The sequence below is a fragment of the Piliocolobus tephrosceles genome, chromosome 1 (genome assembly GCF_002776525.5).
Source record: "Piliocolobus tephrosceles isolate RC106 chromosome 1, ASM277652v3, whole genome shotgun sequence".
Classification (NCBI taxonomy): Eukaryota; Metazoa; Chordata; class Mammalia; order Primates; family Cercopithecidae; genus Piliocolobus; species Piliocolobus tephrosceles.
The window spans coordinates 160,547,843-160,572,408 of NC_045434.1; the positions used below are offsets into that span (position 1 = coordinate 160,547,843).

The 24,566-nt window shown below is 38.4% G+C and overlaps 1 protein-coding gene across 1 annotated transcript in view; it reads left to right on the forward strand.

The window, feature by feature from the left end:
* Positions 1 to 20,478, forward strand: part of TM2D1 (TM2 domain containing 1) — a 41,918-nt gene extending 21,440 nt beyond the window's left edge. Inside the window, exons 5-7 of the mRNA XM_023187413.1 lie at positions 6,642 to 6,715; positions 17,994 to 18,123; positions 20,170 to 20,478. Coding sequence (XP_023043181.1) covers positions 6,642 to 6,715; positions 17,994 to 18,104 — 185 coding nt within the window. The 3' untranslated portion in view covers positions 18,105 to 18,123; positions 20,170 to 20,478. The remainder of the gene's footprint in view (positions 1 to 6,641; positions 6,716 to 17,993; positions 18,124 to 20,169) is intronic.
* Positions 20,479 to 24,566: the final 4,088 nt, after the last annotated feature.

The following is a 24,566-nucleotide window of genomic DNA, read 5'->3' on the forward strand; positions in this document are numbered from 1 at the left end:
TGCACTTGGGCCGGGCGCGTTGGCTCACGCCTGTAATCCCAGTGCTTTGGGAGGCCAAGGTGGGTGGATCATGAGGTCAGGAGATCAAGAGCATCCTGGCTAACATGGTGAAACCCCGTCTCCACTAAAAATACAAAAAATTAGCCGGGCGTGTTGGCAGGCGCCTGTAGTCCCAGCTACTCAGGAGGCTGAGGCAGGAGAATTGCTTGAACCTAGGAGGCGGAGGTTGCAGTGAGCCGAGATCGCACCACTGCATTCCAGCCTGGGTGACAGAGCAAGACTCTGTCTCAAAAAAAAAAAAAGAAACTATGCACTTCTTTCAGAACAAGTTGGGGTTGGAACTTTGGTGACTAGCTTGAGCTGGAGTGGGAGCCTGACTTCTATCACCCTTAGCCCTGCTCTCTATATCTTCCTTCTTGCTGTAATCACATTTACCATAGTTACTAATACTTATGAAAACTATTTACATTTTACGATAGCTTTTATTTAAACAGTACTTTCACATGCCTGCCCTTATTGAAGCCTTACAACCCTCTGAGTTTATCATCCTCTTTAAATCCTCTTTAACAGGTAGGGAAACTGTCACCAGAGAGGTTAAGGGATTTACTGAGTCTAGAGGCTTTCCTTTATTCTGTGACATACTTGTTGTTATCATCTTTGTTTTATGGATAGGAAAATTGTCACGAGATTAAGAGATTTACCCAAGGACACTCAGCTAGTGACCTCAATTTGAACCCAAATTTTCTGGCTCCAGAGATCATGCTTTATTTACTGTAGTAGTCTGCTTGTATATTAGCCCTTCACTGAGCAAATTTAAAGTTTTTGAATGCTCTGCCTTCTAGCTAGCAAAGCTAACCTTATTTCTTCCATGTTGCTACCCACAAAAGATCAAAGAGAAGTCTTCACTGTGGAATTGATGGTAGGTATATTTCTGATAGCTGTACTAAAACTCAGTGTTGTAAGTTCCTAAGTAAAAGTCATAAAGTACTATATATATTTGTTTATTTAATTAAACATTCAATATTTAAATAACTAAGTGATATGGAAATAATGATGAAGGTCACAGTGTATATTGGTTAAAAATAAAATAAACATGTTAGTAGGCCAATTTATGGTACAGCGCCATAACAGAACCATAACAAAATGCTGTGAGAGTAAGGAAAAGGGACTGACGCAGTTGACTGAAGGAAGTTCTTAGATGTGGTGACATTTGAGCTAGGTTTTGAAGGATGAAAAGATTACAGAGGTTGAAGGCATGGCAGGGAACAGCATGTGTAAAGTGTATAGGTGTACACTGAGAGATTAGGGGATAATTTAGCTGATCGTGTAGGAAGAACATGCAGGAGGTGACACTGCCTACAGAGGTAGTCTATGGTCTGATCATAAAATGCTTTGAGTACCTTGCTGTGGAGTTGGGTCCTTTAGATATCAGAAGTTATCCTTTTAGGTATCAGAAGCAATAAAATATTTTTTCTTTTTCTTTTTCTTTTTGTGACAGGGTCTCACTTTGTTGCCCAGGCTGGAGTGCAGTGGTGCGATCATGGCTCACTGCAACCTCAGCCTCCTGGGCTCAAGGTATGCTCTGTCCTCAGCTCTGCCCGAGCAGCTGGGACTACAGGCATGTACCACCACGCCTGACTTAATGTTGTATTTTTTTGTAGAGATGGGATTTCACCGTGTTGCACAGGCTGTTCTTGAACTCATGGGCTCAAGCTGTCCTCCCACCTCAGCCTCCCAAAGTGCTGGGATTACAGGGAAGAGCCACAGTGCCTGGCCAATTTAAAATTTATAAATATTTTAAATAAATTTTAATTTCTGTTAAGAATCCAAGGTTAAGAAATGTAGGCATTTTTATTTTAAATGATCACTGCCTTAAAAAAAATTCTTACAATGTTGACTGCAATGAAAGTAGTTAAGACAAAATCTAAAATTCAGTTTTTTGTCGGGTGCAGTGGTGTGTGCCCATAGACTCAGCTACTCAGCAGGCTGAGGTGGGGGGATTGCTTGAGGCCAGGAGTTTGAGGCCGGCAGAGACAACATAGTGACATCCCATTTCCACAAAAAAGAAAATAAATGAATGAAAAATCCCATTTTAAAACTAAACTTAATCTTTCTTCATGGTTATGAAAAGCAGTAGTCCTACTTATATATAGCTTTTTTTTTTCCTTCATAGTGCTAATTATAAATCTGTTAGCCTCAGGGATTTGTTTATTCATTCACTTTAGTCTTCCTCTGGATTGTGCATTCTTTTTTTTTTTTTTTTTTTTGAGTGGAGTTTTGCTCTTGTTGCCCAGGCTAGAGTGCAATGGTGCGATCTCGGCTCACCGCAACCTCCACCTCCTGGGTTCAAATGATTGTCCTGCCTCAGCCTCCCGAGTAGCTGGGATTACAGGATGTGCCCAGCTAATTTTGTATTTTTAGTAGAGACAGGGTTTCTCCATGTTGGTCAGGTTGGTCTCAAACTCCCAACCTCAGGTGATCCGCCTGCCTTGGCCTCCCAAAGTGTCAGGATTACAGGCGTGAGCCAGTGCCTGGCCTCGAATATACATTCTTAAAGGCAGAAGCCTTATCTGTCTTATGCAAGTTGGTGTCCTGAACAGAACTTGACAGACGGTACGACTCTGATAAATATTTGTCATATGAATATCAAAAAAGCTAGAAACAGGCTAAATGTTCACTAGGGAGGAACTGTCTCAAAAAATTAAGGTACAGTGTATAACAGAGCAGAATACTATGCAGCCATTTAAAACAATGACATAGAAATATGTTTATTGGCAAAGTAATGTAATAACACCCATAACAGAGTAAGATGATAAATTTAAGAAAATCTAGATATTTTGCTACAAAACCCCTTCTTAAGGATGCTTCACAAAAATGAACATGAGAGGTTTCTGCTGAGATAAAATATTAGATAAGGGAAGAATATCTTTGGAACTGGTAAATATTACCTACACCTGGAGTAATACATTTAAGGAAATTAGAGAACAGATCAGAGATGATACTTAAAAGTTTAAGGAACTAACAAATTTATAGTGACAGCGGATAAGTGCTTGCTGGGGAAAGACTGGGGCAAGGAGAGACAAGAAATAGAAATTACAAAGGGGCGTGAGGAAACTATTAGGGGTGACAGATAACGTTCTTTTTTTATTATAGTGATTGTTTCACAGATGTTTACAAGTGTCAAATTTATCAAATAGTACATTTTAAATACGTACATTGTATGTCATTGTATGTCATTGATGTCATTGTATGTCATTTTAATGTATGTCATTTATAGCTCAATCAAGCTGTTTTAAAAAATCAAGAGGCTGGGTGTGGTGACTCACACCTGTAATTTCAACATTTTGGGAGGCCAAGGCAGGAGGATCACTTGAGGCCAGGAGTTCAAGACCAACCTGGGCAACACAGTGAGACCCTTGGAAGTAGTGAGACCCTGCAAAGGAAAGAAGGAAGGGAAGGAGGAAAAAAGGAGAAAGGAAAAGAAGGAAAGAAAGAAAGAAAAGAAAGAAACTCCTGGAGTAACACATTTAAACTTAGCAGTTCAGTGTTAAAAAAAAACTTGAAGGTTTAATCATTACAGTGACTTACAGCATATCTTACTCCAAACGTGTGATGTTAACTATGGTCTATCTATTTCTACAAATTTAAGGCAAAGGATGATTTTAGTAATGAAGTTTCCAATAATGCCATCTTAACCTTGTTTTAGGTTTTCAAATATAAAAATACTTTATGAACACAGATAGGAAGGGCAATAAGAATTAAGCGAGGTAAGATATATTTGATAAATGTTAGCCCAGCAACAACTTTTGTTTTTTTTTTTTTTTTTTTTTTTTTTTTGAGGCGGAGTCTGGCTCTGTCGCCCGGACTGGAGTGCAGTGGCCGGATCTTAGCTCACTGCAAGCTCTGCCTCCCGGGTTTACGCCATTCTCCTGCCTCAGCCTCCAGAGTAGCTGGGACTACGGGCGCCTGCCACCTCGCCCGGCTAGTTTTTTTTTTTTGTATTTTTTACTAGAGACAGGGTTTCACCGTGTTAGCCAGGATGGTCTCGATCTCCTGACCTCGTGATCCGCCCGTCTCGGCCTCCCAAAGTGCTGGGATTACAGGCTTGAGCCACCGCGCCCGGCCAGCTTTTGTTGTCACTATTTCTGCTACTACAGTTATCATAATCAAAACCTTCATTCATCCCTGAGAGGTATGAGAAAAAAAATAAAAAGAAAAAAAAAGAAATTTAGGCCAGATGTGGTGACTTGTAATCCAAGCATTTTGGGATGCCAAGGCAGGAGGATCACTTTATCCCAGGAGTTCAAGACTAGCCTGGGCAACATAGTGAGACCCTGACCCTACAAAAAATTTTAAAAAGTAGCCGAGCATAGTGGGTTATGGGGCAGAGATAGGGTGGCATGCTGCTTCAGACAGGCATATTAGGGAAGACTTCTCTAAAGAAGTGGCCTAAAAGGAAGAACAATCTTGAAAATGGCAGAATAAAAGGCAAAGCCCTGATGTGATTACCTATTCTTCATGGATTAGCAGTTAAAGATATAACTTTAGAGGGACCATACATAATATTCTCTCTCTTTTTTTTTTTTTTTTTTTGAGACAAGGTCTCCCTTTGTTGCCCAGGCTGGAGTCCGGTGGTGCGGTCTCAGCTCACTGCAACCTTTGTCTCCCAGGTTCAAGTGATTCTCCTGCCTCAGTCTCCTGGGTGGCTGGGATCACAGACGTACGCCACCATGCCTGGATAATTTTTGTATTTTTAGTAGAGACAGGGTTTCACCATGTTGGCCAGGCTGGTCTCGAACTCCTGACCTCAGGGGATCTACCTGCCTCAGCCTCCCAAAGTGCTGGGATTATAGGCATGAGCCACCGCGCCTGGCCAGTGTTCTTTTTTATAAACAAATTGAAGAAAGAAAAACTATGACATTCTCAAATTTATACTAACATGCTATGTGAAGAAGAATACATTTCGGAAATATAAAATACACTGAGGGGATAAAATCTCAGCAGACAATTTTCTTTGGGCTACTATGGTACCATGCAACTAATGAAAAAATGAAGGGAGTTATTATTAAGGTAATGGATGGAATGATGGGAGTGTTTGGGAAGCAGAAATATGAGAATATTTATCAATTTATGCAACAAATATTGAGCATTTACTATGTGCCAGGCAATGTCGTTGGCACTAAGGACACAGGAGTAAAGAAAACAGATAAGGGCCGGGCGTGGTGGCTCAAGCCTGTAATCCCAGCACTTTGGGAGGCCGAGACGGGCGGATCACGAGGTCAGGAGATCGAGACCATCTTGGCTAACACGGTGAAACCCCGTCTCTACTAAAAAAATACAAAAAACTAGCCGGGCGAGGTGGCAGGCGCCTGTAGTCCCAGCCACTCGGGAGGCTGAGGCAGGAGAATGGCGTAAACCCGGGAGACGGAGCTTGCAGTGAGCTGAGATCCGGCCACTGCACTCCAGCCCGGGCGACAGAGCAAGACTCTGTCTCAAAGAGAAAACAGATAAAAGGCCCTGCCCTAATGGGGCTTCTATGCGACAGATAGTAATCAAAGATAAAATGTTAGGTAAGTAAATGTTTTGAGGAAAACGAAAAGCAAACTTTTTAGTTATTTCTGTATTTTAATAGTTATTAACTTATTGCCACCATGTTATTTCTGTACTTAACAACATTATTCTGCTATATGTGGGGGAAGAAGTCATCTAATGTCCCAACATAGTTCAGTCTTATTTATGTATTCTCAGGTTGTGGGAGGTGATCTCATCCTCACAGGATTTTTAGCTGGCATCTATTTGTAGTTGATATATGGAACTACATTTTCACCAAGAGTCTTGTCTTATACCATTTTTATATCTCATATGAGATGTCTTGTAAGAAACTCAAGTTTAAATTCATAAGAGATTAATCATCCCACCCCCAGGCCACCCCAATCCGCCTCTTACAATTGTTTTTGGGTGATATTGTTGTAGATGGCCCATATTAGATACTCTGTTATCATCTGTTTTAGCATCTAAGCTCTTGGGTTGGGACCAAGGACAAAGCCGTATATAGTGATCAGCACAGAATTGTTGATTTTGACTATAGAGCTAATAAACAGGAGATCCTTAAGGAAAGAAATATGTAAGATAAATTAAAGGTAATTGGATTGCTAATTTTTGCAATTTTGCAACAAGAGCAGTGTTTTTTCCTGATTTTTTTTTTGGCATGACAATTTATATATTTTAACTCTCCAAATGTATAGTGAATTTTGGGTCACATAATGTATAAAGTCTAAATAAGTAATTAAGGATTTTAGGACTAAAAGATGTTTTGTAACTGGTGTACTGAGATTTAAAGATTATTTCCTTAGGCCTTTTCTCTTAGAAATTTTGTTAGATTATATTGAGGTTTTTTTTCAGTTACTGATATTTATTTGTTAAGGGAACTAATACATTGTTTTTTGGCATTTCTGTGTAGAGGGTTCCTTTAAACTCTTCTCATTTTCAGATGAAGATTTGATTTTTTAAAGTGTTACTTTTATGTTCTTGATATAAAGAGCATTATGTATATGTAAAGTAATGGTTTATTGGAAAATGGAACAGTTTGTTAATATTTAGAAGACTTTCCAGATTATAAATGACTTTACCTTCTTTTCTAGGTTTGTTAAAGTTTTGCACTGTAGGATTTTGTGGAATTGGGAGCCTAATTGATTTCATTCTTATTTCAATGCAGGTAAGTTTCTCAATCTAGAATGTAAACTACTTTTACATTCAAAATTGAGTTCTGTGATCTCCTGTTATACTTAAAATGATTAGTAAACAAGGAAGCAGATATGAATGGTTGTTTTCATTTGTCTTCATGTACTAGTGCTCTACCAGTTAGTAGTTCTCAAAGACATAAGAAGTTCATTAAAAAAGATTCCATGCTCAAATATGATTTGTAAATGTGAGTTCAACTGAGTTAAAGAAGTTTCTTTACTGAATAACTTCTCAAAAGCTTTTTAAGATATGTTGTCTCCAAGAGGGATTGTGGTTGATTTTCAGACTGTTTCTTTTCCTCATAGTTACTGTCACCTTGTCAATTACCATAAAAGCATTGATAGGATTCTGTTATACATATGGACATTGTGGAGGCAGAGACAAGATTTTCTTTTGCACTGGACAGGCCCTCTATACTAGTATTGTGTTGTTTGCAAATTACAGAAACTGAAATCCAGCTAGCTTAAGCTAAAAAGGAAAAAAAAGGCGGGGGGCGGGGGGGTCGTTCTTTAGAAAATCTGAGAATGTAGACCAGATATGTGTAAACAAATGATACACATGTTTGGGGCTCTCCTGATAACTTATCTTGCTTTTCTCCTTAGTCTCATTTTCTCCTGCTGCAGTGAGGCTGGGGGCAGGCATGGTTTGTGAAATGCTGTCCGTAACATTTGAAAGTGCCACCAGATGTTTTCTGTTAAATTATGTAGAACTGATTGTGGTTAACTCATGAGGATTCTTAGAGAAAGAGATGAATTTTTCACAACAAATGTTGACAAACAGCATTTCAACAAGCATTTATGGAGCACCTAACATCTTCAGCAAGTGTGTCAGTGTGCATTTAGAGCATCATCTGTTTTGCTCTGCTTTCTCATATAGTATTTCCACTCTTCAATTCTGTCTGCTTGATGTTATCATTATGCTTTAAAAGAAAGTCACAATCTAGGAGATTGGGATACCATACTGTGAGGAGGAGGCAGCATATGGACCAATAAGATACCAGAATTAAACAAGGAAAATATTTGGTTTTAAAGTTGGAATTTTCCTGTCTGTACTCGTAAACATATGCCTAACCAAATATCCTGCCTTCTCTGACTGTGGGACAGGCATGCAGGCATGAAGAGGCTAAGGTACTTGTGCACATATGCTTAGAAATGAGTTTCTCACTTTCAGTGAGGATCCAAGGAATTTAATGTATTATTGGGATTCTTTGAGTTAAGATACCCAGAATTCAAAGTGTCTTTGAAACTGAACCATTTAGTTAATATTTTCATGCTAGGTTCTTTCTTTGGTGATATTATTGCATTGTAGCTTTAGTTATATCAAATTATAGAACTATAGAACTAATTTGATTCAGCCACTGCTTTCTGATTCATTTATACCTGAACTTTTTACAATAAATACTTTTTTTTGTTTTTTTGAGACAGGGTCTCACTCTGTCGCACAGGCTGGAGTGCAGTGGTGTGATCTGAGATCACTGGCAACCTCTGTCTTTGCCTCCTGGGCTTAAGTGATCCTCCCACCTCAGCCTCCCAAGTAACTGAGACTCAGGTGTGCACCACCATACCTGGCTAATTTTTGTATATTCTGAAGAGATAAGGTTTTGCCATGCTGCCCAGGCTGGTCTCCTGAGCTCAAGCAATCTGCCCACCTCAGCCTTCCAAAGGGCTATTTGTAAAAATAGCATGAGCAACTGCACCTGGCCTCTAGTTATTTAACTTGAAGATCATCTGGGATTAGGAGTTTATCACATTAAGTAATAGAGTGTGTAAACATCTGCAGTAAATTTCCCTAAATAAGACATTTTCACAGGTATGATCAGTTCAGACTGCTTTCAAATCAAGGGAGATTATAATAAATCCATTTCAAGCATAGCCAAATAAGATGGGTAGCCTTATTCTTCATGTCATTTAACATATTTCACATTTGATGTTGACATCATCAGTTTTAGAGGAGCATTCCTGGGCTCAAGTGATCCTCTCATCTCAGCCTCCCAAAGTGTTGGGATTACAGGCATGAGCCATTGTGCATGGCCCTGGCTCTTTTTTTTATTTTTCTTTCCTTCCCCATTCTCTCCATGACTGACTGACTCCCTCCCTCCCTCCCTCCCTCCCTTCCTTCCTTCCTTCCTTCCTTCTTTCCTTTCTGTCTTTCTTTTCTTCCTCCCTCCCTCCCTCCCTCCCTCCCTCCCTTCTTTCTTTCTTTCTTTCTTTCTCTCTCTCTCTCTCTCTTTCTTTCTTGCCTTTCTTGTCTTTCTGTCTTTCCATCTTTCTTTCTTTCTTTTTTGCCATTAAATATTATTTCCCGGTGAGTAGCAATGTGTTTCTGTTGGACTGTGATCCCATAAATGTATCGGGCATGGATTCAAGACCTATAAAAAATACCGTACTTTGTTTCACAGTGTTTATAACAAAAATCGAAGAGTCTAGTTATAGTTTGTCTTTGAACAGAAACAATACAAAGTGTAATACCCATATTGTTAAAGTAAGCTTTACATGTTGCTGTATTTACTGAAAATACTTTTATGAGTTTGTCTATTTGTTATTAAACTTTGGAAGTTCTATTTTTTGTTCCTAAAAATATACAGATAATATGAATGATGATGCATGGCATGAAATAATACATAGAATACAGTCAAGAAAATCTAAATCAGTGATACATGTATAGCATACCATCCTTCAGCTGTGGGTAACTATTGTTTATAACTACTACATATATATAGTTATTCATAAGGGAGTTTTGAAGATTTAAAGACACTCATTCTTTTATGCCATATATATAATATGCCATATATATAAAATACCATATAATATATATATATATTTTTGAGATGGTGTCTTCATCGCCCAGGCTGGAGTGCAGTGGCTCGATCTTGGCTCACTGCAACCTCCGCTTCCCAGGTTCAAGCGATTCTCCTGCCTCAGCCTCCCAAGTAGCTGGGATTACAGGCATGCACCACTACGCCTGGCTAATTTTATATTTTTAGTAGAGATGGGGTTTCTCCGTTGGTCAGACTGGTCTCGAACTCCCGACCTCAGGTGATCCACCCACCTTGGCCTCCCAAAGTGCTGGGATTACAGGTGTGAGCCACTGCCCCCAGCCTCCTTATATTTTTATACATGTCATGAAGGATAGATTAGACAATACAAGGTTTTTATCAGAAAAATGAGAATTTTTTCTTTTTTTGAGATGAAGTTTTGCTCTTGTCGTCCAGGATGGAGTACAGTGGTGCGATCTCGGCCCACTGCAACCTCTGCCTCCCAGGTTCAAGCGATTCTTCTGCCTCAGTCTCCCAAGTAGCTGGGATTACAGGCACATACCACTACGCCCAGCTAATTTTGTATTTTTAGTAGAGATAGGGTTTCACCATGTTGGTCAGGCTGGTCTTGAACTCCTGACCTCATGTGATCTGCCTGCCTTGGCCTCCCAAAGTTCTGGGATTACAAGTGTGAGCCATCATGCCTGACCTGGGCATTTTTAATTATACCAAAATCACTGATGTATATTCTGCAAAACAAAAGGAAAAGAAAGTCTCCTATGTTAAGTGGAGACAAACAGCCACAAATCAGAAAGATGAGGATGTGTGGAGGGAAAATGGAAATAAGTGTTATAATGTAGAAAGTTATTGGAAGTATGCTGGGTTCTTTCTTTGTCACAGTTTTTTAAAGATTCTGTTCATCATGGAAGAAATTGCTTTTCATTCCTATTAATATAACAGAGTGGATTTCCTTAAAGGACCAGTAACCATATAAGCAGCAGAAATTCAAAAAAGTAGCATAATGTCTGAAACATTTATGAATTTTATAAATACATTTAACAGACTGGTAAAGTATGCTTCATGAATTTGATATTTATTATATGCCACTCTAATACTGTATATACTGCTTTGTATTAGTTTTTAACTTTTAAACAATGGATTTGACTTTTCACTCATAAATTTTTTGAGGAAAAATGACTTTTATTAATCTCCTATAGTACCAGTAGTATGTTAAACAGAGTATGCCCTCAAAAATTTTTGCTGATTTGGAATTGGATGCAGTATGCCTTATACAAAGTGTGACTTTGTGCTGAGTACAAGGAAGATGAGATGCTGAAAATGGTAGTTTTTAAAAAAGTCATTGTTTTCCTGTAGAACCTGTTTTAGTTCATTTGTGGCTATAACAAAACACTTTAGACTGTATTATTTCTTTTTTTTTTTTTTTGAGACTGAGTCTCGCCCTATTGCCCAGGCTGGAGTACAATGGTGCAGTTGTGGCGCAATCTTGGCTCACTGCAATCTTTGCCTCCCAGGCTCAAGTGATTCTCATGCCTCAGGCTCCTGAGTAGCTGGCATTACAGGTGCTTACCACCACACCTGGCTAATTTTTGTATTTTTAGTAGAGACGGGGTTTCATCATGTTGGCCAGGCTGGTCTTGAACTCCTAACCTCAAATGATCCACCCACCTTGGCCTCCCAAACTACTGGGATTACAAGCATTAGCCACTGTGTGTGTCCTAGACTAGATTATTTCTAAATAATGGAAAATTATTTCTTATAGTTCTGGAGGCTGGGAAGTCCAGTATCAGGGCACCAGCAGGTTCAGTGTCTGGTAAGGGCTGTCTGCTTCATGGATGGTGCCTTCTATATGTGCTCACATGGTGTAAAGGATAAGGTCATTAATCCCATTAATGGATGGTGGAGCCCTAATGACTTAATAACTTTCCAAAGGCCCTGCCTCTTAGTATGAACACATTTGGGGTTAGACTTCAACATGGGAATTTTACAGGGACACAAACATTCAAAACATAATAGGGCTAAATTCCTAAATTTCACAGTGTCACTTGAGAGGTAATGAATAAAAATGAGAGTTGATGTGATAAACTATAAATTATGCTGTCATTGGAAATTGGTTTAGTGATAATAACTAAACTTAGGTATAATAACATGGGGTCCTTGCCCTAGAGGAACCTGTGATCTTTTCCAAGAATAGTCTGATAATAGATTCCATTTATTTTTAGAAACAAAATATTTCCAGATAAGTGCCTATAATCTCAGAATTTGGGAGGCCTACGTGGGAGGATCACTGGAGCCCAGGAGTTTGAGACCAGCCTGGGCAACACAGTGAGACTCCTTATCTACAAAAATTTTTAAAAAAATTTGCCAGGTGTGGTGGTGCATGCCTGTAGTTCCAGCTACTCAGGAGGCTGAGGTTGGAGGATCACTTGAGCCTGAGAGATCGATCAAGGTTCCAGAGTGAACTGTGATTGTAGTTCTACACTCTAGCCTAAGCAACAGAGTGCTTTTGCCTAAGCAAAATAATAATAATAATAATAAAATAAAATATTTCCTTGGGGACTGTAGGCCTAATAAACACTTTCCTTAATTTTTATCTTTTTAAAAATCTTTACATTTTACAAACATTTTTAAAAGGCTAAGCTTTTCAGTTTAGACCAAAATATGGCCAAGGCTATGGAATCACCTCTGTGTGAGCCAGTTTGTTTGGTCAAAGATATAGCCTATCCCTTTTTGATCAAAAGAAGGACTAACAGCATAATTGCCATAATCTACTACCAATGCTGGAAAAGCTGGTATATTTGATAGTTTGCTAGATGTAGGACAATAATATATAAAAACAGAGGACTTTTTTTTTTTTGAGATGGAGTCTCACTCTGTTGCCCAGTCTGGAGTGCGGTGGCACGATCTCAGCTCACTGCAACCTCTGCCTCCCGGGTTCAAGCAATTCTATTGCCTCAGCCTCCTGAGTAGCTGGGATTACAGGCATGCACAACCGCGCCCAGCTAATTTTTAATAGAGGCGGGGTTTCACCATGTTAGCCAGGCTGGTCTCAAACTCCTGACCTCAGGTGATCTGCCTGGCTCGGCCTCCCACGGTGCTGGGATTACAGTTGTGAGCCACTGCACCCAGCCACAGAGGAGTGTGTGTGGATATTATTTTTTTAATACAGTGGGGCGAAGGGGTAGGGAGACAGAGTCTCGCTCTGTTGCCCAGGCTGGAGTGCAGTGGCACGATCTTGGCTCACTGCGACCTCCGCCTCCTGGGTTCAAGTGATTCTCCTGCCTCAGCCTCCTGAGTAGCTGGGATTACAGGCATGTGCTGCCACACCTGGCTAATTTTGTATTTTTAGTAAAGACGGGATTTCACCATGTTGGCCAGGATGGTCTTGATCTCTTGACCTCGTTACCCCCCTGCCTCGGCCTCCCAAAGTGCTGAGATTACAGGCGTGAGCCTCTGTGCCTGGCCACAGAGGACATTTTATAGATACCAAATCCTTCAAATAGCTCCCTGTGTCATTATTTAACCTTGGTGTGATTTATTGGGAAAATAAATGGAAAAACTGAAGTGACTGATAATTTTCGTAACTTTTACTCTGTCATGTGACCTTAATTAGGTCGATTTCACTTAGTTCACTTACCCCATGGGTAGATTTTTTTTTAGTGCCTTTAAGAGGATTTTCAAAACAAAGAATATCTTAAACTGGTTCTGAGACAAATCCCAAAGCTGTGTTTTCCTCAGGATGTAACTGGTGACTCTTATTCATTTCTTAAAGAATAGTGTTTATATTGGTCATTTATGATTAATACTAAGAATTCTTTAAATCAAATGAAGTCAGGTGTTCTGAATGCATAAATTCTGGCACTGTGTAGGAATTTTGATAATTAAAATGTGACTAATCAGATGGTTTTAATAGCATCATCTTAAAATTAATCACACACAGAAGTGAAATATGGATACAAAAATGTAGTCTGACTTTTAAGAAAGTATTAGTTATTTGGGGGAGTTGGGATGGATACAGGTTGCATTATCCTTTACTTGCAGACAGCTGAATCATTTGACTTTTATCACCAGATTGGTAGGTTTGCAGGAGATGATCTGATCTTGCTGATGTTATTGTTGGCATTCTTTGTATGGAGGAACTCAGAAGTCTTTTAGATAGAGAAAGCATAGAGTGATATAAATTATCTTTTTTTTTCTTTCACTTCTTAATTCATTCATTACATTTGAAATTTATAAAATATTTGAGTTACCTAAGAAGCATGACTTCACTGACAGTGCTGTTAAATGAGGGGTCATATCAATTGCTAAAGTTGAGGTGATAAAGTACTTACTGGTAACCACATTTTTTTCCCTTTATTCATAGTAGAATGCCACCTAAGTATATACAAACAAATTACATTTTACACTAACAAAATCAAAAGTTTATAAATTGCAAACATTAATACTATAACATTAATAAGTACAAATAAGATAATAGCTTTTTGTACAGTAAAATATATATAACATAAACATTGCCACTTTAATCTTTAAGTGTACAGTTCAGTGGCATTAATTATGTTCAGAATATTTTACAACTGTCACCACTATCTAAAACTTTTTCATCGCTCCAAAAATACTGTACCCCTTAAATAATAGCTTCCTTCCCCTCCTCTTCCCACCTTCTGGTAACCTCTGTTATACTTTTTGTCTTTTTGAATTTGCCTGTTCTAAATTTTTGTTTTTACGAATAGAGTCAGGATCTCACTTTGTTCCCTAGGCTGGTCTCAAACTCCTGGGCTCAAGCTATCCTCCTGCCTTGGCCTCCCTAAGTGCTGGGATTACAGACATGAGACACTGTGCCCAGCCAGCTTCAGGATATTTCTTAGCAGAGAAATAAACTCATAATTTTAGGTTTTATATTCTGTTGTCTATGAACAAATGGACATGGACATATTTACTGAGTAAAAAAATTCCCAGTATTGGGATATTTTACTTTATTTTTTTTAGAGACAGGGTCTTGCTCTGTTGCCCAGGCTGGAGTGCAGTGGCATGATCATAGCTCATTGCAACCTCGAATTCCTGGGTTCAAACAATCTTCCTGCCTCAACCTCCCATCCAGTATGGGATATTTTAAAAGATATGTAATTTTATAATTAATAATACAATAATATACTCATAATGAAATATGTTAGAATTGGCACATTATATATGTGTATGTGGGTGCTTATAAAAGATATGTAATTTTATAATTAATAATACAATAATATACTCATAATGAAATATGTTAGAATTGGCACATTATATATGTGTATGTGGGTGCTTAAAACAGGTTTTATTATTTATTTATTTTTTCTTTGAGATAGAGCCTCACTCTGTTGCCCAGGTTGGAGTGGAGTGGTATGATATCAGCTCACTGAAACCTCTGCCTCCTGGGTTCAAGTAATTCTCATGCCTCAGCCTCCCTAGTAGTAGCTGGGATTACAGGTGTGCACCACAATGCCCAACTAATTCTTGTATTTTTTTTTTTTTTTTTTTGTAGATACTGGGTTTTGCCATGTTGGCCAGACAGACTGGTCTTGAACTCCTGGCCTCAAGTAATCCTACCGCCTTGGCCTCCCAAAGTGCTAGGATTACAGGCATGAGCCACTACACCCTGTCTTAGGTTTTATTTTATTTTATTTTTTTAATTTGGCAAAGGAATATGGATCTAAATAGTTGAAATCTTTATAGCTGATCTTTTTTTTTTTTTTAAAGTAAATAAAACAGTTTCTTATGTGACCAGATAGTTCATAGAAAAGTGTGTTGATGATACTTTGTAGTGGCTTAAGCTGAGGTCTTTGTATCTAAATCTTGTAGTCATAGAAGACATTAAAACTTTAAAAATACTGTACCGATCAGCTTGTTCTATTCTTCATTAGAATCAGTAAGAAAAATTGAGATCCAGGAAGGAATAAATTATTTGATCCTGCAGCTAGCTATAGAAAGAGACAGCTTTCTCTTCCAAGTTTTCCTTTCAGTTTAGTGCTTTACCACACTGACTTAATTTGGTTATTTAAATAGGGTTGCGTTCTGTCACCCAGGCTGGAGTGCAGTGGTGTGATCATAGCTCACTGCAACCTTGAACTCTTGGGCTCAAGCAATCCTACCTTAGCCTCTCGAGTAGCTGAGACTACAAGTGCACACCATGGCACCTGGCTAATATTTTGTTTTCATTTTTTTTTGTAGAGGCAAATTTCTTGCTTTTTTGCCCACACTGGTCTCAAACTTCTGACTTCAAGCAGTCGTCCTGCTTTGGCCTCCCAGAGTGTGGGGATTACAGTTAATTTTTATGTAAATTCATAAAAAAGTGTCAAGCCAAATCAATTTAATCTTTAACAAGTAAGTCAATGTGCATAACAGCACCTGACATGGTGTGTGGCACATACGTGCTTTGTAAGTACTGCTTGAATATTAACGTGTAGTTCACTAGAATAAGTTCCCTGTTGGCAGAGATGGTATTTTATTCACTGTGTATAATGTCTAGCATAGAACCTGGAATATCATAGGAATTAAATATTTGTTGAATAGTTTTAAGATCAAATTTATTTTTAAAATGAGGAATGTTTTATAGCAGTGTCCTTCGATTTTAAAAACAAAGTCCATACTCTCCATATATTTTTAAATTGACATTTAAGTTTTCTGTCATAAGTTTAAATAGTTGCAAAGGATATAACGTCTAGTCTGCAAATATTTACATATTTAAATAAAAGTGTTACATCAATTTTGAAATGTCTCCGACATAATATAAATATAGGATTTTAAATATCACCTACTTTAAAAAGATGTGCGTGAACTCTTCATTAACCATTATAATTTTTACATTGCTTCTTTTCTTCCTTTATTTTTATTCCTCTTCTACAGAATTTTATCCTAATATAATACATTTTTATGTTTAAAAGCTTCCTACTAGGCTGGGCGTGTTGGCTCATGCCCTAATCCCAGCACTTTGGGAGGCCAAAGCAGGCAGATCAGTTGATGTTCTTAACCATTATCCTAGTACTGGAAGTTTGAGACCAGCCTGTTCAACATAGTGAAACCCTGTCTCTACAAAAAAATACAAAAACAAAATTAGCTGGGTGTGATGGCACACACCTGAGGTCCCAGCTACTTGGGAGGCTGAGGTGAGAGGATCGCTAGAGCCCAGGAGGGGGAGGTTGCAGTGAGTCAAGATCATGCCACAGCACTCCAGCCTGGGTGACTTGAGACCCTGTATCCAAAAAAAAAAAAAAAAAAAAAAAGAGAAATCTTCCTACTAATCATCTTATTCATTAAAATTAAAATATTTAAAAATTTTCTGAGATTTTTTTTTTTGGATTGTCATTATAATAATAATACACAGTTGATCAAAACAGCATAAACATGTTGCAAATTATTTTTAAGCAAAAAGATGTAAAATGTTATTGGAAATGCATCTTTGGAACAGATACGGCAGAATGTATTTTTGGACCTTTGAGTAAAGGATCGTTCCCTAAATCCAATATTTTGAGTTATCCCTTTGTTTGGCACCTCAGAGGCTTTCACACCTCAGGGGAATAGTCCATCGTAAGACTCGAGGTATCCTGGATTGGTAGGTATGCTTTACTATTAACAAGTGGGAGAAATGACCACAGTGAGGAGAAGTGGGAAGGGAAACTGACAGGATGCTTCCACTGTAGCATGGTATCAGGCAGATTTGTTTTACAAAGAGTATTTAGGGAATTAAGATCTCAAGATTGATTTCCCCTCTGGGCCCGGGCCCACATACACCTTGTTAAATCTTTGTCCACCTTTAAGGCTACAGTTTGAAGATTGCTACCTTAGAGGATAATTTATAGAGATTTTGTTAACTAGATTGTCACATATGTGATTAAGTGGACAAGATGATTGTAGTGAACGTGTGTTGTTTTTCCTACCTCTTCCTTTTCCGTTCCAGGTGGTTCTGGCAGGACTGTCAATGATACTACCTCATCTCCCACAGGCAGCCTAGCCTGGCCTGGCCTGGCCAGTCATTAAATCTATTCCCATGGATATAGTAGGTTTGTCCACAATAGGCATAAAAACCAAGCAGATCAGTAAAAGTCTTTCCCTGGAATTGGCATATAAACATTGGGGAAGAAAATTTTACTTTCTTTATTAGGAGCTGCTGAGCTGGGAATATGTGACTCTCGACTATTGGCAGTTAGTTAGAGTGCCGCTCTGCAGAATGAAGACAAGCAGAGCTAAGCAAGGAGGCAGGGAAGCCAAGGGCCTCAGGGAGCACAGAATTCAGTCCTTGGTGCCTGCAGCTTTTCTTTTGATCCTTTGAGCTATCCCAGTATTCTTTTCAGCTACATGAGCCACTAAATTACCTGTTTTTGCTTAGGTTAGAGCTGGATTTCTGTCGCTTCTGAAATACTTTTATTAACAACTGAGAAAAGTAAACTCAAAGTGTTGTGAAATATCTTCTATAAAATGAATAATTTTGAAATTTTGTCTCTTTTAGATTGTTGGACCTTCAGATGGAAGTAGTTACATCATAGATTACTATGGAACCAGACTTATAAGACTGAGTATTACTAATGAAACATATAGAAAAACACAATTATATCCATAAATATTTTTTAAAAGAAACAGTAAGTGATATATATATATATAATATCTTATAGTAGTATGTTATTCATATAAAATTATGAGAATTTTAGGACCATAGAAAATTTTAAGAGACCATATAAACCTCTCAGGTCCCCCTATGCCTGAAGCATCTTCTATCCTTTGAAAAGCATTTTAGTCCACACTCATGGCTCCTATGGTTCCCACTTCAGACTCTTTGCAGTGCATATGGTTAAAGGACAAAGTTCACAAAAAAGTAACATCAAAGCAAAAAGGCATTTATTATATGATGGTTATGATGAAAGTATGTGCTGTAAATAGTTCAATATCGCAGATATTTCTGCTGCTCATCCGTCTAAGGGTCAGTATAATCTTTAACTTCCTTCTTTGGTTCTCCTTCCCTGAAACAGAAAATAGATACTGATAGAGTCCAAAGCATGAATTCCCTGTAAGTCCTTCTTCTAACCTGAAGTTTGGCTCTGCCCATAAGAATTATTAATTGGCCTCAGCTTTATCTTTTTTTTTTTTTTTGGAGACTGAGTCTTGCTCTGCCACCCAGGCTGGATTGCAGTGGCTCGATCTCGGCTCACTGCAACGTCTGCCTCCCAGGTTCAAGCGATTCTCATGCCTCAGCCTCCCCAGTAGCTGGGACTACAGGCACACACCACCATGCCAGGGTAACTTGTATTTTTAGTAGAGACAGGGTTTCGCCATTTTAGTCAGGCTAGTCTCGAACTCTTCAGGTGATCCACCTGCCTCGGCCTCCCAAAGTGCTGGGATTATAGGCTTGAGCCACTGTGCCTGGCTGCCCTCAGCTTTAAATAAGTGATAAATCTGCTGAAGTCAGAGATACCATCCTTTTTCCTGGTTCAACTCTGGTTTTCTAGAACTCTGCTACTACAAGGTTTTTAAAATCTCAATTACCATACATTAGTCTATTCTAACAATCTTCCAATAATGCAAATTTTACTCAGGATTTTGGTAGAATATCAGGAAAACCATTTCCTGGTGTAATTATTCTCTGTAATAGAGAAATCCTATATATCATGTAAGGTGAAGAGTAGCTTTTATGTAATAGTTCACTTTGAACTGTCTAGCAGCTGTCTAGCAGCTTTCATAGCCACAGAAGGCAGAGAGAAAGACAGGGTAGATGTCTTAACCATTATCCTAGTTCTAGGGTTTTCAGTCAACTCTGTCTCAAAGACTGCTTCTAGAGGCCAGCAAGAGAATAGACATTTGTTTTCTGTCTTGTAGAACGGAAACAGGATATGAAGTATACTTTTGCCCTTTAGGTAGATTTTTTTCTTTTCTAACAGTAAAATTATGGATATGCCTTGTAGTTATTGTCATGGGATTGAACAGTGACACACCCTCAAGATGTAAGGAATTTATTCAACTGATTGTCCAAAAGGTTTTCGAAATCTTATAAACTATAAGTCATTGAGCCTTAAAATTAAAATAAAGCTTAGAGATCCATCTACATCTTCTTAACCAGGAAAAAAAATTGAGAGCTAAGGAAATTGAGACTAAGACACACAACTGATTAGTGCAAAAGTGAAACTAGAATCTAGGTCTTCCATACATTCTGTTACATGGTTGTTCTCTTTCTCCCATCCTACCCCAGCTCCAGTCAACTGTATCATTTTGTATTAGGCATTTTTGGTTTGGAAATTGTTTCTCCTGTCTTATGAGAAGGATTGTGTAGTTTCATGTAACTTTTATTATTCATACTGTAAATTGTGTCTCTTTCAAAAGTAGATTGTTTCTAAACCATAATGTGTAAAAATTAAGCAAATGTAATTTTAAGAGGAATCTCATTATTTGTAGCCTATTATGTAAACATTTAGGTGGGATTCCAGAGTCAGATTTGAAACTTAAAACCTGAAGGGCCCATTAGGAAGGCCAATATCTGCATTATCACTCATGTAATCTCTGCATTATACAGAAGTGCTCCAAAAGTGAGAAAAAAATATATTGAGCAAATGAAATGTTAAAATGTACATCTGCAATAACCTCATTGGACTATTAAAAAATACTGTGTTTTAACATATTTCTTTTTTCTGTTTTAGGATTTGAGCCTCCTTGATTTTAATAGAGAACTTCTAGTGTCTAGATTTAAAGATTTCTGTTTTTCATTCATATACCATTTTATGAGTTCTGTATAATTTTTTGTGGTTTTTGTTTTGTTGATTTAGTTAAAAGTATATTATTGTGAGATTTATTTAATAGGACTTCCTTTGAGAGCTGTATAATAGTGTTTCTCAGGCTTCTGTCTCTGTGAGAGATAGCTTATTACTCTGATACTCTTTAATCTTTTACAAAGGCAAGTTGCCACTTGTCATTTTGTTTCTGAAAAATAAAAGTATAACTTATTCACATTTTTAGTGCTTTGTTATTGAGAAAATCTTAAATGTTGAATGTAGCTGTCTTACCCATTTTGATCCTTCAAAGCAGTTAATCCGTGGTGTGAACAAATACCATTTATATTGCCTGGGGCTTCAGTCCTGTGTATGACACCCACCTGTTTTTCTGCAGCTTTCAGATCTGTCTTTGCCTTGGTATCCAGGGAGCTAAAGATCATTAGGGAGTCTGTGAAACCTTGAGGCAACATATACACTTCTGGCATTGATTCAGGCCTCTGAAGTGTGAACTCTTTCCTTTTTTGCTTTGGGAGTGCTACACTAGCTTTTGGAAGACCAGATGCTGACTCATCTAGCTCACTGCAGTTATATTTGAAGCTGGATGGACAAGGTGGGAGCACCAAACAGATGATTAATGTCTTCCATCTGTGAGCAGCAGCGGGCAGATGCCAGCACAGGTGCCTTAAGTGATGTACCAGTGTCTGAAAAAAGCAGCACCTGTATGTTAGCACTGGTTTTTCTTACCATGTTTAGAGGGGTTTTAAGAAGATGGAAATACATGAAATGTTACGTCCCAGAATACTATCCCACTTTTTCTTTAGGAACAGGCATACCAATTTCAAAATTACTAGTGTCGGTGCTCCTCAAGAGTAAAAACCATAATTTTTTGTCACATTTTCCTCAAAAGTGGACAGTATAGTATAATTAGCTTCATCATATGTAAATCATTCAGTAGTAGCTTCTCAAGTTGGTGGGAGATTATTAAATATTAATATATGAAATGAATTTGGTTGCCCCCCTAATGTACACCAGGAACATCTCTTCGATTTGTTCAAAAAGACGTTTGAACAAATTTGCTTGTCCACCAAGTGGGAGGCCTGATCTATATGGGGGAATGCAGGAGTGAACAAAATCCCCGCCCTTTAGAAGCTTATATTCTCTTGTGACTTACTGTTTCACCGTGATATTTTTGGTCACAGTTAAACTGGTTGGTAGATACCATTTTCTAGTGTCTCTGTCCCTGAGTTCCTTTAGGTTGCAGACAGTGCTTTGTAGTTTACTTCAGTATCATCTAAGCCCAGACTAAGTCATGTTTCCACAGTCAGATTAGTTCAACTATATAAGAAATACCTACTCGGGAGGCTGAAGCAGAAGAATCACTTGAACCCTGGAGGCGGAGGTTGCAGTGAGCCGAGATTGTGCCACTGCACCCGAGCCTGCGTGACAGAGCAAGACTCTGTCTCAAAAAAAAAAAAAAAAAAAAAAAGAAAAGAAAAGAAAAGAAAAAGAAATACCTGCAGTCAAATTTTGAGAAGTAATCTTGATCCTTGCATAATAGCTACAGTCATTAGCTTGGCCAGGCAGTAAGTCTGTTTCAAAGCAGGTGATGCTAAAAAGTATTTATTCAAATAAGCTATACTCTTAAAGGGTTGTTGAGGAAGTATGGAAACAAAGTCCCTTCACAATACATTATTAAGCCTTTAGACTTTATTTTCACTTTAGTTTCCTAAATTTACGTGACAAGAACACTTCTAGTTTGCCTAATTCTGTTGCCTAATATGTAATTCTTTAACAGATTTTTTAATAAACTCATGTGAATGCATTTAAATTCTTTGTCAACGTTTTTTTCTTTCACTGAGCACTATTATGACAATTTGTTAGTAGTATGTATGAATATGAATTATATGTTAAACCCTCTGTGTCCGATGTTTTATATGTTAACCCTGGTTTTAGATCAGTGACCAAAATTGTGAGATGGATTAGTTCAGTCATTCTTTATTACTGCTAAGCCTTTTAAGGCAGAATGGGAAGGATTCTTTCAATCCCATAGAAATGTTTAGTACCTTGTAGCAGTGATGTACAAATGATGCTGCTTTTGCCTAAAGGATTAGTATAATTTCCAGAAGTACCTATATACCCAGAAATATTCCTTACTTCAAAGATTCTGTTTTGTCTATGGCCAGCATTTGTTCATGGAACCGCTAAGAGTATAAAAGAAATAGTGGTTTGGGTTTTTTTTTTTTTTTTTTGCCAATGGAGTTTCACTCTTGTTGCCCAGGCTGGAGTGCAATGGCACAATCTTGACTCACTGCAACCTCCATTCTCCCGGGTTCAAACGATTCTCCTGCCTCAGCCTCCCAAGTAGCTGGGATTATAGACACGTGCCACCACACCCCACTAATTTTTGTATCTTAGATGGGATTTCACCATGTTGGCCAAGCTGGTCTTGAACTCCTGGCCTGAAGCAATCCTCCCGCCTTGGCCTCCCAAAGTGTTGGGATTACAGGCATGAGCCGCCACACCCCACCTGATAGATACATTTGAAAGGAAAAAGTAGGATGCCATATTAGAGGTCTGGCATCCAAGCAGCATGGAATGATAAGAAAAGTATAGACATTTTCTGAGTCCTGAGTTTGCATTCTGTTTCTCGTCACTTATTTTGTGACTGAGCACGTAACCATTCTTAATCCCTCATATAAATAGAGGAAGTGACACGTGTCAGGTAATGTTGAACGATTAAATGGCAGATACAAATTGTGTATTGAACACATTTTAAAAGAATGGGATAATGGCCTCAAGTACTGGTGAGGTGTGTCTGGAACTTGCAAGAGGTTCTGCACGCTGGGCTATATAGCATGGTTGTTTCTAAAATAAAATGCCAGTGGGCTCAAACATCTCTTTGACAAAAGGAGGGTAAGACACTTCGTTTGGACATTGTTTACCTGTTTTTCATATCTCCATTATCTTTATCCATATCTGCAGTTACTGGATGTGATATGGGCCCAAAATGTCTTTTTTTAAATCAAGAATTAGTCTTATTGGCACCTTCACTCCTTTAAGATTCTATGTAAGAAAAAGCGGAAATGTTACAGATTTTGTTTTTGTTGCTTTTTCATCTAAAGTTCACTGGAGATATTTAATAAGTTTTAAAATGTTGCTGTGAGGCAGCTGATCAGCCTACTTTCAGCCTAAATTATGGTTAATTGCACGCAATCACTATGCATACAACAGAGTGTTGCTTTTAACCTGTCAATGTTATCAGAATATGCCAAGCATGTGGAGATGACAACTTGAAAAATGATCAATGTTAGAGCTATTTGGGCTGCATATGCCAAAGAAAAACGTTTTACCAGAATACTTTAGACTAAAGTGTGGTGTTTGGAACTTTTTATCATGTGAGGTAATTTTGTATTTAAGATGCTATGATTATGAAGGCTCAAGATCCTATCTTTGATTTTTAGAAAAACTCCAAAATTCGACTAATTCTGAATAGATTATGTAATTCACCTATTATTGCAATATGAGAAACATTAAGGAGAATGGCGTGACTTCTCTGTGTGATTTGTCACTGAGGCAAACTATTGGAGTGAAATGGTTCAAGACAACAAAAATTGTTTTTAATAAGTGTTTTGAAGGCTGGGCGCGGTGGTTCAAGCCTGTAATCCCAGCACTTTGGGAGGCCGAGGCGGGTGGATCACGAGGTCAGGAGATCGAGACCATCCTGGCTAACACGGTGAAACCCCGTCTCTACTAAAAAATACAAAAAAAAAAAAAAAAGACTAGCTGGGCGAGGTGGCGGGCGCCTGTAGTCCCAGCTACTCGGGAGGCTGAGGCAGGAGAATGGCATGAACCCGGGAGGAGGAGCTTGCAGTGAGCTGAGATCTGGCCACTGCACTCCAGCCTGGGTGACAGCAAGACTCCATCTCAAAAAAAAAAAAAAAGCAAATGTATTGTTTATTCATTCTCAACTATTTATTGACCTACTATGCACCTCTTCTGCTCTTGTCCTCCTACACTATATTCTCCACACAGCAGCCAAAATGATAAAAATAAATGAGAACATGCCACTGTTCTGCTTATTCTCCAGTGGCTTTTGTCATGCTTCAAATGTGCCATATCGATTCCTTTTTGTTGTTGTTGTTTTTTCATAGAGACAGGGCTTCACTATGTTGGTCAGGTTGGTCTTGCACTCTCGGCCTCAAGCATTCCTCCTGCCTCAGCTGCCCAAAGTGCTGGGATTACAGGCCACCAGCCTGAGCACCCAACCCAATTTCTACGTCAATTTTTTTTTTTTTTTTTAAGAGCCTTGCTCTGTTGCCCAGGCT